At 39.8% G+C, this 15694-nt stretch overlaps 1 protein-coding gene across 1 annotated transcript in view; it reads right to left on the bottom strand.

The window, feature by feature from the left end:
* Nucleotides 1-15694, bottom strand: part of KCNMB4 (potassium channel subfamily M regulatory beta subunit 4) — a 77982-nt gene that overhangs the window by 40740 nt on the left and 21548 nt on the right. Inside the window, exon 2 of the mRNA XM_005866111.2 lies at nucleotides 10132-10259. Coding sequence (XP_005866173.1) covers nucleotides 10132-10259 — 128 coding nt within the window. The remainder of the gene's footprint in view (nucleotides 1-10131; nucleotides 10260-15694) is intronic.

Here is a 15694-nt window from a genome sequence, read left to right as displayed (position 1 = left end):
AATAATAATAATAATAATAATAATAAAACCTTGAGAGTGTTTGCTTAGGAAGTTTTCAATATTCAGTACTTTTGGAAGTGTCAATGAAGTACCGATGGGGTGGCCTTAATAATCTGGCCACTCAGTGTATACTGACTTGCTTATTGTCTGCCTCCAACAGAAGAATACAAGCTTCACGAGGGCAGGAATTTTATCTCATTTGTTCACCATATCCCCGAATAACGGTCCAAAGACACTCCTTGGTAAATATGTGTTAGTAAAGGAATAAAGAACTTCTCCCTCCTTATTGCGGAATCTTTTAAATACATTTATTCAGAAAGCCCTTGACTACAAATCTGCCTCCAAAAGAACCAGATGCATTGATCTGACAGACATTAACTCATTGACTCAGTGATGCTCAATAATGTTCCTCCTTTCCTTCCTTTTTCTCTCCCCCCCCTCACTGCCTCTCTCCCTCCCTCTCTCCCTCCCTCACTCCCTTCTCTAATTCTGCCTTTGCCCAGGCTCTTTTCAGCCCTGGTCTAGACTGGTGCAATAATCTCCCAATTGCTCACCCTTCCTCCAACTTTGGCTTAGATCCAGCCTATCCACCAGCCTGGATTTTCTGAAACACAAATGTGACTGTCACTCCTCACTGTGCATATAATAAAGTCTAAAACCCTTAGGATGCACAAAAGCACATTATTATCTGGTTCAACCTCTTCAGGCTCGTCTACCACCTTTCTCCTATATGCACTTTCCAAGCATCTGAAGCTTCTTACTTCCAGTTGCCCATAGTATCTTTAATCTTAATACCTTTGAACATACTATTGTTTTCCCTGAGATCCCCTTCCCTCTTCGTGTTTATCAGAAAAATTCCTACTCATTCTTTAAAATTTAACTCAAATTTTTCTCCGTGTAAAGGCTATTCTTTTTCCACTTCTTATCTCCATTCAAGTAGGTCCAGGCATTATACTGTGTGTGTGTATCATTATGGCACTTAGTACATTGCATCCAAATTATGTATTTACACGTTTGTCTTCCAAACTAGGCAGTGAGTTCTTTAAACACAGAGACAAAGTCTTATTATCTTTGACCAATGCTGTCTGGTACATATCAGGTGATTAATAAATGCTTGTTGAATAAATGAAAGAGAAATCGACTGTAATTGGTTATAATTTTATGTATGAAATCCAGGACACCGAAAAGGGTAACTTGGTGATAGAAGAGTGATGAGCCATTTTGTGGCAGGAAGAGCTTTTTAATTCCTAAAATATGTTTATTTCAAAAAGAAGATGTAAGTAATTACATAAGTGAATTTTCGAAATAATTGAAGTTTAAAATTTTAAATTGAAGAAAAACTAATAAAAATGTTAAAATATCATTGGTAAAAATCTTTCTAAAAATGCATTACACATTTCCTTGCCTTTTAAGGAGTGTGTTGAACTATATTTAACCTTTTGACGACTCTGTGTCATCATTCCAAAACTCGATTATTGTTGAGGTAGGAGGACTGTCTGCTCCTTTACTAAATGGCCACAGACTGTAAACCACTTAGTTCTTTGCTAATTTTTCTTTCTCTTCCACATTAGGATTTCATCTAGTATCTTAAGCTGCTGTAATTTCACAAGCCTTCAGAATCAGAGAATCACAAAACCTTAACACTGGAGTGTTTAAAGGAATCTTGGAGATCATTTAATCTATCATTCTATCAAATTTTATAGGTTAAAAAAAAAACAAAGCCCTAATTAAGTGAGTAGTACTTTTCTAATTGATTGCTTTTAATCTTCTATTTTAATAGCTTTCAAATTGTGTTCTGCACTCTATTCCATTTTAGTTCAGACCATTATGTTCAACTTTCTCTAAACCAAAAAGTGTGAAAAACATACTATAGGCCTTGGCCGGTTTGGCTTGGTGGTTAGAGATTGAACCTTGTACCAAAGGGTTACAGGTTCAATTCCTGGTAAAGGGCATGAACCTGGGTTGCAGATTCCCCAGACTTTGTAGGGTCACGTTTGGGAGGCAACCAATCAATGTGTCTCTCTCACATCAATGTTTCTCTCTCTCCCCCTCTCCTCTCTCCCTTCCACTCTCTCTAAAAATCAATGGAAAAAATATCCTCCAGTGAGGATTAAAAATAAATAAATAAATAACAAAAAATTAATTAATTAAAATAAAATTTAAAAAAACATATTACAGGACAAAGATCATTTGAATGGACTTCAAAATTAGGACATATCTGCTCAGTATCAGGAGTACAATATATTTATTTATCAACAGAACCTCTTCTTTTTAGTTATCTCTGTGTGTTCTGTTGCTTTACTCATTAATAAAATCCCTATTATTTATTAATTCAATACCTCACTCAGCCTCTAATCAGTGAATAACCAGGCTATTTATTCACTGATTCGTTATTTCTGCCCTAGTTGTTAGAAATGTAGAGGGCAAGGGAAGAAACACACATATATCTACTAAGTACTCACTACTGCACAGATATGATCCTTACCCCCAAAATACCCTTAAGATGGATAATATTACCTTCATTTTATAGATGAAACTAAGCTCAAGAAGTTGCACCATTTCCCCAAGGTCATACAGTTAATGGGTACAGCAGAAATGTAAACCCGTCTACCTGATGCACATGGTTGCCCTAAGGAATTCATAATCTAGAAAGGAGGAAGGTAAAGGCAGCCATCACAGTGTGGGAGCACAGAAGAGGAAGTGATTAATTATCCCTGAAAAGGTGAGAGAAGGTTACACAATGACATTTGAGGCAAATCTTATTAATGGTAATAAAATAATAATAAACAGTTTTATAGGAACTGCTGTGGGTTAGGCTCACCCCATCTCACTGATAGCCTCGTAATAAGCTTATTGTTTTTTCCTTCTACAAAGAGAACTGTGATGCAAATAGGTTCAAGTAGCATACCCAAGACCACACACACTAGAAGGTGGCTGGTTCCAAGGTTCCTACTACAGCCACCGTGGTATGCTAATTCCTAGGAGTGAAAAATGGCAAAAGTGTCCCCAGGTGAGGGAAGAGGAGAGGAAGGGAGCAAAGGCATCAATGTGCATGAGAAACAGAGAGGAATCTGAGGCGACTGGAACAGCAGGAGGAAAAGTTCAACATTTCAATCAGATGTCACCACCCATCTCCTTAAAACCTATCATTGACTGGTGCCTGCAGAGAAGTGAAATCTGAACCCACCTACTCTCTCTCCAGGGGCAGTACTCACCACGGTCCTTCACTCACAGCTCCCCCGCCAGGCTGGCCTTTCCGTTCCTAACACCAGCAAGCACATGGTGCTGCCTCGTTCTGAAATATTCCTCACCTCACTTTGAACCTAGCTAACTCTTTTTATTTTTTTGGATTTTTTTTCTCTCTTTATTGATTAAGGTATTACATATGTGTCTTTATCCCCCCTTTGTCCCCCTCCACCCCCCCACTCATGCCTTCACCCCCCTGGTGTCTGTGTCCATTGGTTATGCTTATATGCATGCATACAAGTCCTTTGGTTGATCTCTCCCCCACCCTCCCCTACCTTCCCTCTGAGGTTTGATGGTCTGATTGATGCTTCTCTGTCTCTAGATCTGTTTTTGTTCATCAGTTTATGACTGTTGAGCATCCTCTGGTCTCCACCTAATTATAATTTACTCAGGCAGGCCTCTGAGATTCCCCACCTTGTTACAACATCACATAGTAGTACCCTCAGCTCTTCCCTCAGAGTATTTACCCTACTTTGTAATTATCTATGCCATGGTATGAAGATAGACTATAAGCTCCAATGAGCAGGGACCTGTGTCCGGTTTTCTTTTCCCTGCTGTTTTCTTCTGTTTGTTTCCCCATGACTAGCACATAATGAAATAGCAGAAGTTGAAGCTGGGATCGGAAGGGCGTGCTCTTTATCCCACGGACAATAAGAAGGAAGGAAAATTTAATCAGGACTGTGTCAAGATCAAATAGAGCAGTAGTTCTCAACCTTCTGGCCCTTTAAATACAGTTCCTCATGTTGTGACCCAACCATAAAATTATTTTCGTTGCTACTTCATAACTGTAATGTTGCTACTGTTATGAATCGTAATGTAGATATCTGATATGCAGGATGGTCTTAGGCGACTGCCAAAGGGGTCGCGACCCACAGGTTGAGAACTGCTGAAATAGAGGCTTAAATAAAGCAAAACAAAACCTAGTACAGTGCGGTGACAGATGAGAGAAAGACCCAGCGTGAAAGACCAGCTGAAGATCATGCCAACAACCTGGATGAGAAACAGTGAGGGGTCGAACCCAGGGGATAATTCAAGACTTCACAGGGGGTGTGGCTGGGTTTGTTCATTGGGTGAGTGTATGTGTGTGTAAGCCTGCTCTGTGCACTCTGTGAACTGCTATCCACTCAGAAGGATAAAACAAAGCATTACACAGTATATCTGGATAGAAAAAGACTATATTCTCCATTAGAGGAAAAGCTAAAAAAAAACAACAACACGAAAACAAAGACTGATCATTCCTCCTGGCCCTTAGATCCAAAAGCAATTGCGGAGTGAGTACCCATTTCCCAGGGCCATCCTCCCTTCAAGGGGAAGCCATTTAAGGCAAAGATGAAGAGGAGAACAGCATGAGAAGACAGACTACTGGAATGAAAATTTCAAAACATCCTCAGTACGGGGGCATAATTCAGGTTTTGCTGAGAAAGAAGCCTGGGAAGGATAAGAGATTAACAAGTGGTGTAGGAAGGGTAAGTGTGACCTCACCTATGTAAAAATGTGCAAACTAGAAGTATACACATTGGAAGGAGATTGTGAGCCCAAGACTGAAGGAGGCTAGGAGCTGGAGGGTTATACGAGACGGCCTTGAATGGGAGCAGCCCGTGCCAAGCTCCACGGAGCCCTCAGTGTCCGTTCTGAGCGTGGAGCAGGGTGACCACGTGGGGACTGGCCTCCCACACAGGCATGGCTGTTGGTGGCTGCTCTGGCCACTGCAGATCCCACTCCTGAGGATAGCTCTCCGAAATGAGGCTTACACAGTGCAAAGCTAAGACTCCAATAATCTGTCTTCAATTTTTAAAATAACACCCTTTACTTAAAAATGGAAACTTCCTGATAACTACTCTCCCTATTTCCTGCATGTGAGTGAAATCTAAAGGTTACTTTAAATGTAAAGTTCATCTTATCGAGAGCAGCTGGGAATCTCTACAGTAAGCCTATCTTTATCTCATACTTAGCAGTAGTAAAAAGTATACTAAGAGCTGCCATGTTCCCACCTCCAACCAGCACTCCAGTTTCCTCTCGCATATGGCATGGTAAAAGAGCCAAACTCCAATCTTCTGTTTTCCCGGAGTCACTTAAACGCATGTCTCGGGTGCTGCTGGGTTGTGACAGACACCCCCACGTCTATCTACACCCCGACAGTTTGGGGAGGAGACAGTGAGATGAGGGAGAGGGAATGAGCATCCATTCTGAGGGAGGTACGACGGGCTTAACTTTCTATTCCTGAAGTTAACAGAATTGGTATAGAATGAGGGTTAGCTCTTTTCAGATGGTCCCCATTATTCCACAGGAACAGCCCTGCTTGGGGACTGAGGATATTCAGACTTCGTGTCCTCATAAGAGGCAACCCTGTTTGGGGGAGGCAGCATTTAGAGAACTCTGTGCCTGAGTGGGGAGTGTGGGGAGTTTATTAGGAGACCGAGACCGGTTAGTCAGGACAGCCCACGAGAAGGGGTGCTCTGTTTGCTTCCAAGTGCAAGTGCAAGCTCACCCACATTCTGAACGTGGTCCCTGGTTGGGCCTGGAAGTATAAGGACCACCCAATCCAGATAGTCCTGGGCTCCACATCCAGCTCTCCTCCTGCCTGCTGGTGCCAATGCTCGTTCCCTGGCTCCGGCCTCACAGAAAAGAGTATCCCTAGTTCTTAACCTATTTATCTCATCCTATCTCCTTTTCTTCCACTTTTGTCTTAATTAGTACTACCTATAGTCAACGTGTCCTTCTCAGCAGTTTCAGTATTTAGCAGGCTCACTGCGTAGCATCCATTCCTCCTTCCCTCTCAATTACTCACCTCCTCCCCACACTCCTTCCAGTCACGGAAAGCTTCTTGAATGAGTCCCCTGCACTTACTAATGCCTTCACATCCTCATCTGCGGAGGCTATAGACGATTTCTAAGCCAGTATCCTAGGACTGTTTTCACAATGATTGCTAGGAGACTTCTACTTTCCCAAACTGATGACTTCTCAGGAGTCCTTCTGGATTACCCCCTTCTCCTTAAAACCTGAAAAGTTTGCCAAGATACTACGGTATTCTTTTTTTTACTTTCCTCTCACCATCTGACTGCTTTCTCCATCTCCTCCTACCTATACCTTAAATGTAGATGATCCCCAGATTCTGTCATATTTCTCTTCTCTATGTACTCCCAGTGTGCATTCCTTCTCTGTGCTTCAACCAGGATGCTTGTGCACCACCAATTCCCAGATCTGTATAACACTGGTCCTGACCTCTTGCTCCTGGATGAAAGGTCTGTATTTCCAACTCCTTCAAGCATCTTCTGGGTATATTATGAGTCCCTCAACTTCCGCATAGTCAGAGCTGGACCAGCTTTTTCTCAAACTCAGTCAAATTTGATACCTTCTTTTTCCTCATCACTTACATTGTCATTCAGTTCTACTGACTGTAACTAAATGTCTTGCCTGACATATGCCCTGTTAGAGCCTTCCACTTCCATTGCTCTCACATAAGCTCCACTGCAGATGGCTGATAGGAGGAGCTTTGGGATCAGACTAACTGGATTCCACTTAATAGCTGTGTGCACTGGGCAAGTTATTTAACTCCTTTAGGACTCAATTTCCTCATCTATTAAATAGGACTAGTGCTTAGAATGACTATAAGAAATGTGGTGATCTAAACAAGATGTTATTCGCAATAATTGGCACATCATAGCCACTCAAAAATATTATTTTTTTCTGATCAGTACTCTCCTCACTTCCCCATCACTGAGTCAGGGTTACCTGCCTTTCACTATTTTTCCCTTCAACACACATTCAGCACTCACACCAGTTACTTTCTAAGTCAGAGATCTAGTCATGCCAGTCTTTGGTTTAAAGAAAACAAAACTTTTTACAAATTTTCATTGCTTGTATGGCAAAAACCATCTCCTTAGAATGGCGTGTATGATTCTTTAGAAATCTAACCCCAAGCTACTTTTCCAGCTTAAAAATTCACCACTCATTATATACTCAATGTACCATATATTGTCAAGCCTTGGTTTATTAGATATATTTATAAATATATTAACATATCTCAAATATTATGTATATATGTGTCTAATGTAAACATATAGATATATTTCATATAATATATAAGATATATTAATGATTAATATATAGCTTGTATATCAGAATGTACATGTATTAGAATCTCATAATAGATATATATGAGATATATAGTAATAACTATTATATAATATAATACATTTCTCATATATCAGAATTTCTGAAGTTAATTTTTTAAAAATAGTAATGCCTACAGTCACCCACCAGAGGTTCTAACTTAATTGATCTGCAGTGCATTTTATTTTTAAAGGTCCTCTGGTATAGTTATAGAAAGCAAGGGTCACAGCTGTACACAGAACATGGAAGACACACCTTATAATAGCTGGTACTTTTGGTTGTTCCACAAGTTCCATCCCCTGTCTTCTTCCTTCCCAAATCTATTCAGGTGTATACCCTTCCTCCATGCACCTTAGGACACATTGCCTATCCCCCGTTCAGAGGTAGATTCCGGTTTTCTTTTTTGTGATTAGTTTAGGTGTATAGGCAAAGGAACTCTTATAAACCAAAACACCTGAGGGGATGCTGGCTTTGGGAATCTGTGAAAATAAAAATATGTCAGGAGAGATAGGCTCTTTCTGATGTTGATCACTGCTGTGTCTGGCTGTAACATCTGGAACCACAGCAGCCATACTGTGGTCATCAGGGAGCCACCTGAGGCAGAACTGAGATCTAGAAGAACGGGGTTCTTGATGGCACTGTAAGTCACTGCATCAAACAACCTTAATGTCAGCCCACTCATGCATTTCTTGATGTACAAAGTAATAAATTTCCCAATTGTTTTCGGCACTTTGAGCCACAGTTTTATATTTATCTGCAGCAGATGGCATCCTGACTGATATACAACTAAATGAAACCTGGTGATCAAGCAAAGCAGCCCAGAGAAGGTGATATCTGAGGAGTCTTCAGCAAGGCAGTCAAGAAGCAGAAGAAGCAAATAAAGGGGCATGGATATAAAAGTATCAGATATTCCTGGAACTGCACATTGTTCAGAAAGTCTATTACAAAGAGTGTGAGTATGGAGATAAAACTGGAGAGGTGGTAGCTTGGGTTAGAGGTCTGTGTGCCATTGTAGATTAAATATAGCCACACCACCTTTGCAGCTTTTAGTCTATTTCAACACCCCATGAACCTGGGCTATATCATGACTCCCTTTGACCAACAGAACATTATCAGAAGTAATGTTATGTGAGTTCCAAAGCAAAGGCCTGGCTCTCTTGAAATGCTGTCCTGAGGCTGCCATGCCATAAGGAAGGGGATCTAGCCTATTAGAGAATGAGAGGCCAGGTGGAGAACAGGTGCTTGATCTGAGCCAGCACCAGGTGAGAGAAGAGGACCTTATGGACCACACAGCTATTCTAGCCATCATCTGACTGCACATGAGCCCAGGAGAGACCAACAGATGAACCTCCCAGCCAACCCACAAAATCAGAAGAGATAATGAATCATTATAGTAAGCTGTTAGATTTAGGGTAGTTTATTACACAGAAATAGGTACCTGATACATAGGCCATGCCAAGATATTTGGACTTGACTCAAAAACTATGAGGAGTAATCTGATTAGTCTCAGGTTTTAGAAAGATCACCTTGGCAGCTGCATGCAAAATGGTATGCAGTGGGAGCAGGGTGGAGATGGGGGAGGTGGGAGAGGGGAGGTGGAGAAGGGTATAGGGCAGCCGTGGGCAAACTACGGCCCGCGGGCGGGATCCGGCCCGTTTGAAATGAATAAAACTAAAAAAAAAAAGACCGTACCCTTTTATGTAATGATGTTTACTTTGAATTTATATTAGTTCACACAAACACTCCATCCATGCTTTTGTTCCGGCCCTCCGGTCCAGTTTAAGAACCCACTGTGGCCCTCGAGTCAAAAAGTTTGCCCACCCCGGTCTAGGGGGATAAATGGTGATGGAAGGAAACTTGACGTGGGGTGGTAAAAACACAATACAGTGTACAGATGATATATTGTGGAATTGTGCACCTGAAACCTGTATAATTTTGTTAACCAGTGTCACCCCAATAAATTCAATAAAAATAAAAAAAGAAGAAGAAGACTATTACATTAATGGAGCTGAGAAATAATATGAATAACTAAGTCAGTGGCACAGGCAAGGCACAGAACAGATGTCACAGAGGTACAATCAGCATGATGGTGAACATAGGTCATAAAGTATACAAAAGAAAAGTGAATTAAGAATCACTCAAAGGTTTCTGGACTAGGTAAACGAGTGGATGGTAATGCCATTCTCCAAGAGAGGGACCATCAGAGGAAAAGAAAGTTTGACATAACTGTAGAACACACAAGTGGAGATGTCCAGCAAGTGTTGTAAATACTCAACAATGTCTGGTGAATAGATTACCATGATCGATCTGTGTGGGTACTGAAGTGTTCTAATCCAAGGAAACATTATTATATGGTATAGCTTGAGATCTAAGTCAAACAAAGTTTTAATGGTATGAACTCATTTTATTGGTACTTCATCAGAATAGAAAGTAAAAGGGAAAATGATATTTGAAGTAGTCCAAGAGGCTAATAAACCTACACCTTAGCTAGTATACAATGATCCTACCTAAAGCACGTTCTTAGTGTACCCAGATGGTGCACTCTCTCTCCTCTCTCTTTTTTTTTTTTTGCTTGCAGATTCTTTGCATGCCTCCCATCCTGTAGAGTAAGAAGGGTCTTCCCTACTACATGCTGGAAAGAATTGAGACAATCTCCATGTTGTATATTTTTCAAGTTAGCACAGTCTATGATTAATTAATGTAATATGTCATAGTGTAAAACTACAAAAGGCTATAAACAAGTTTAATAGGTACATGTAAATATTGGCTTACCTTTGAAATTGATTAAAATAGCAAGTAAATGGCTGGGAACCAATCTCATCTTTCCAGTACTGTTGCCAATTCATGACACTTTCCAAGTTCTTCTGATTTTCTCTCTTACAGGGAGGGATATAGGAGCACTAACAAAACAAAACAACAAAAAGTAAACCTATTATCCTATGAAATATTGAAATATAGTCCATTTTTTATAGAGATGGCATGCAGATACTAAATCTATTTGTAACCTACCTTATTTTTAATACAACCAAATTTAAATTGCTAACCTAGAGTAAGTCCTTGCCTAATGTCAATGATAGGTTCTTGGAACTGTAACCAAACCAAATAACAAAACCAATTTCACCACAGGTTAACTTAACTGATATAAACAAGAGTGAAGTTCCTTGGACATCGCATCAACGTTATACTGAAACAACACTGAATGAAATGAGGACCTGCTACAAATTTCAAATTTGGCCCAATTACAGAAAATATGCTAGTAACAAAAATATAGGAAAACATAACCTTCAGTCCTTACAGTATAAGGATATATTATAAACAACTAGATACAACCTAATAGCAAACTAAAAGCATACTCTCTCTTTTTGAGAGCCTGTCAATCAACGAAGGGAAGCAAAAAAAAAAAGTTAATTTTATCTCCCATTTCTTTCTATGGACATTAATATTTTCCTTTTCCTTCTTTAACTAACAAAACAAGCCTCTACTCTGCTCAGATACTGCTCTCAATGGCGGAAACTCCTGTTTTCTTTCTTTCTTTCTTTTTTTAAAATAAATATATTTTATTGATTTTTTACAGAGAGGAAGAGAGAGGGATAGAGAGCTAGAAACATCAATGAGAGAGAACATCGATCAGCTGCCTCCTGCACACCCTCCACCGGGGATGTGCCTGCAACTAAGGTACATGCCCTTGACCGGAATCGAACCTGGGACCCTTCAGTCCACAGGCCGACGCTCCATCCACTGAGCCAAACCAGTCAGGGCATGTTTTCTTATCTTACATTCTCTTGGACAACAGAATCAGCAGAAAAGTTCCCCCCAAGTACACAATCCGTGCAATCTGCTAACCAATGCCTTTTCCCAGCCATGCCTCCCACAGAGTACTCTCTGACCCTATATTACCCTAAGCAATGTAGATGCAGCAGAACTGGAAAATTACTCTTAACTTTAGATGTTAAAATTAGCCCTTAGCATTCTCCTCCATTTTCTCCAATTCAGTCTGTTATAATGATGATGAACACAATGAAGACAATGCCGGCTTACAGTTACTAAGTCTTTACAATATGCCAGACACTGTAATCCATGCTTAACAGGCTTTAACTCGTGTATTTCTTTCAACAACTCTATAATGATCCCCATTTTACAGATGAGGAAATTGAGATTTCTGTCAACTCGACAATTGGAAGTAGATTCTGGCAATTTTGTCACAGTCTACTCTCAGATGTTTTACCAAAGTATCTGATATTAAGGAACAGAAAAAAAATCTATTTGCTTTATAGTATAACTTGAGTCATATTATTTTACAGCATATAATGTATCAATACCTTCCCATTATTTTCTGGTAAAATACAAACATTTTAGCATGATATACAAAGCTCATCATGACCTGATCCCTGCCTGTCCTTGGCCTCAGGTAAGCCTGGGATGCAGTCATGTGGAAGCACTTTTGTACCCAAATCTGCCATGTGCTGTCACAGCTACCTGACTAGCAATACTCTTCTTTCTCCTTTTAATGCCTTTTTCCTTAGTCCCTTCTTTCAAGATGCAGTTCTGGCATTACCTGCTAGGGGGATCCTTCTCTTTCTTACCCCAAAGTTAAGCCCCCTCCTTCATGTGGCCATAGAGGCCTCACCACACACGATCACAGCTAGGATCACACAACATCACCCTTGTCTGTTTTATGTCAGCCTCCCCATTCGCTGGCAAGTTGGGACAAGGGCTTTTTTTTTTTTTTCTGTATCTTCACATGTGGAACTATGCCTGATAACAGTGAAATTTCAAAAATGTTGGTAGCATTAATGAATCATAACATGCTTAAAACCCAGCAAATAGTATTATTTTAATGACTGAGTCACTGCATATTTATCTTCTGCCTATACAGTTCCACTTCTATTAATAACAGAACGATAAAGCGAAGAGTTTCTGTGAAATGTTGAATTCTGAGTTCTTCAAAGCAGCAGTTGGGCTTAGAAGAAATGGAGACCATTGGATAGGGCTCCAGTCCTAATATTTTTTAGGTGTTTGGGCTTGAGTAAATAAGTCCTTTTTCTAGATTTCACTTTTTTCTAATCTGTCGTCTCCAAAACAATTTCTAGCTCTACATTTCCATGATTCTCTTCTTGGATGTACACCAAGAAAGTTTCGAGCAGAAGGCAGGACTACAAACACGATTGTAATATTTTTCCCAGAAGAGATCCTGCCCCTGGAGACCTGGCTGGGAAGCCTGAGTCACCATCCAGCCAGCAGAAAGGACGGTGTGGTAAGGCCGTTCCTGGGGGCCTGGGCTTTGCATTAAGGAAATGCTCATAAGGGGGATCTGATTTTTCTATTGCTTATTTCCAATAATGTGCTGGACATTTCCTTTCCTTCTATTAAAACCTTTCTACATCATGGTAAGTTAGCTTATAAAGGGAGAGTAGGTGTCAACTGATTGTGCTCTTTGTAGGAAGGAGAAATTTCTAGATTTGGAGGTAGAAGCTGTGAGGAGTGAAACCCTAAAAACACATCAGAGCCCTTTTTGTTGTGTATGCTCAGCACAAGGGGTATACTAAACATCTTAGAGAATAACAACTAACAACCAAATGTAATTAAAGCCGATTTTTAAAATTTGCAAGTTAACTCAGTTTGAATTATTTACTATTTTTAGGGGGTGAGGGTGGGGGAGTTAAATGTCTCTCTCAAATGACAATAACACTATGATGTGACCAGGAGAATCACACCTACATGTTTCTGGAAAAAGTCAGACAAAAGCTTTCACTGAGTGAGTTTTAAGTATGTCCTGGTTTCACTTGGGATAAAAGAAATGTTTCTTGCCTTCAGGAAACTTTGAGCTTGTGTGAATGAATTTAAAAAAAATAATAAAAATTCGCCCTGACCGGTTTGGCTCAGTGGATAGAGCGTTGGCCTGCAGACTGAAGGGTCCCGGGTTCGATTCCGGTCAAGGGCATGTACCTTGGTTGTGGGCACATCCCCAGTAGGGAGTGTGCAGGAGGCAGCTGATCGATGTTTCTCTCTCATCGATGTTTCTAACTCTCTATCCCTCTCCCTTCCTCTCTGTAAAAAAATCAATAAAATATATTTTTAAAAATAATAATAATAATTCATTCACACAAGCTCAAAGTTTCCTGAGATCAAAATCCAAGTATTCTTTTTCATGGACTGCATTCTTTCTAGAGTATCATAGATTAAATAATGATCTTATAATACCCTAGCAACTTTTAAAGCTCATAACACCTTGAAAGGAAACTATTTTAAAAGCTAAACTTTATGTTCTTAAAAATCATTATTGTTCGTTCTCATATATCTTGATGCTCCAGTTAGTCTATCTTTAAAATTTCTGTGGAGCCAAACCCAGATTCTCCCTAGACTTCTTCTCAATTCTATTTAAGTGGATCAGTAGATTTTTAAAGTTTTAAAATGAGTTATAAGTGAAATTTCAAAGCAGTGTTCTAGAAAAAAAATTAGAAATTCAGTCACAGGGACTCCTTTCCTTTCTAGGTTGTTCAAGCCTGACGGTTTTCCTGGCACAAGAATAGCTCCACCATGAATCTCTCTCCTTTGGGGGAGGGGCACGTGGAATAATGTACGACATCTCATCATCATCATCATCATCATCATAAACCATCATCATCAATTCATCATCATCATCATCATCATAATCATCGTGTCTAACATTCACTGACTGTATGTCAAGCATTTCATTAATCCAAATCTCATTTAATCCAAATGAGCAAATATTATGAGCACCCTCATTTACAGATGAGAAAACTGGGAGAGCGGCAAATGGAAAGGCTGGGAATCAGACTGCAGTGTTTGTTCTTAACCACTGCACAGCACTGCCTCCCGGGTCTTTTATCTTTAGGGCTTTCCAGTCTTCTCTTCAGAGCTCCTGATTTGGAGGTCAGGGAGAAGAGCTGACTTTTGCATCCCTTTCTTGGGGAATCAGTGTAGTGATTCTTTGGGAATGAAATTGGTGTAGCCCTCCTGAGGACTAGTGGGCCAAAGCATTTCTTTGCAGGCCTGGTACATTCTCAGAGAAATGCATTGTAAGCCTTTGCTTATTCCCTCCAGTCTCAGTTTGGCTCCAAGGTCGGTTTTTGGTGCTATGGATGCAATTTCACTGAGGTGAATTTATAGACGCAGTGTCTTTGGTCATGTAGGACAAGGAGCATTCCCTTGGAGAAACTTCTTCATACAGTTCTGACTTTCTTTGTATTTCATTTGCAAAGGCAGCATTTCCTAACTTCCACAATCAATGTTGCCCAAATAACCTTCACTAGAGTCTGAGTCATTTGCGGCCTAAACTTCCATGTAATCACTTTCTTTAAAAAGTCAGGAGAAACCAAGGTCACCCCAATAAATTTAATTAGAAAAAAGTAATTTTTTTAAAAGCCAGGAGAAAAAGAGGCATGCAATAGATTTGTTTAATGCCTACCTTTTAGGGAAAAAAAATTGACTTCTGCATTCATGAACAAAGTGACAGGATCGAGTGGGCTATTCTAAGTATATTAATTAATATAAAGGCTTCCAGTGAGTTCATGAAGGGAAGACACTGTCTTCACTTGATGTGGAACATTGGATTACAGACTTATTATTACTTATTTTCCATTATCTTATTTTAGGGTTTATCAAGATGCATAATCGCATGCTTTTCAGCCTACCACAATGGATTCATATTTTAATAGAACTCTTCTTGGGTGGGTTCTTTGTGTGACAAGTGTCTTGCGGACTGCATTTCAATCATGTGGGCAGAGTAGGCAGAACTCACTTTCTTCCTTTACTGAGTCATTTTTAAAAAAACCACTGCACAAAACACGTGATCCATTTAACTAAACTACGGGGACCGGGTTCTGTGTTAGGCTTTATCTAAGATACAGAAATGGGGAGGCTGGCTTTTTTCTCCAGTTTCTTTTTTGATTGCACTTGGGTAGGGAGGGTAGTATTGAAAGACATAATGCAAGCATGGGTTTAGCTGATTAAATAATTTCCAAAATAAATTTGGTTAGAAAATGAATTCTTAAAACATTATCAACTGCAACATGGGTCTAATTATATTTTCATCCAAAATCCCCCGTTTTCTGAAATGCTGTAAGACATCTCTATGTCAGCTATGATTTGTAACTTTAGGGACTTTTTGACAATATAAACGTATGATCAGAAAAGCACCGTGGAATAAAAAAGTGTAACTGATCCATTTAAAAACTCCACAAAGTTTCACATCTTCACAACTTCATTAATAAGTACACACACACACACACACACACACACACACACACTTTATGAATGTAGTGAACAAACAGTACAAAATTATATGAGAGCTAAAAAACCAAGTTCTAGGGCA

Source organism: Myotis brandtii, unplaced genomic scaffold (assembly GCF_000412655.1).
Source record: "Myotis brandtii unplaced genomic scaffold, ASM41265v1 scaffold2204, whole genome shotgun sequence".
Lineage (NCBI taxonomy): Eukaryota > Metazoa > Chordata > Mammalia > Chiroptera > Vespertilionidae > Myotis > Myotis brandtii.
Note: the sequence above shows the minus strand (reverse complement) of the source record. Positions and strands in the feature narration are given on the sequence as shown.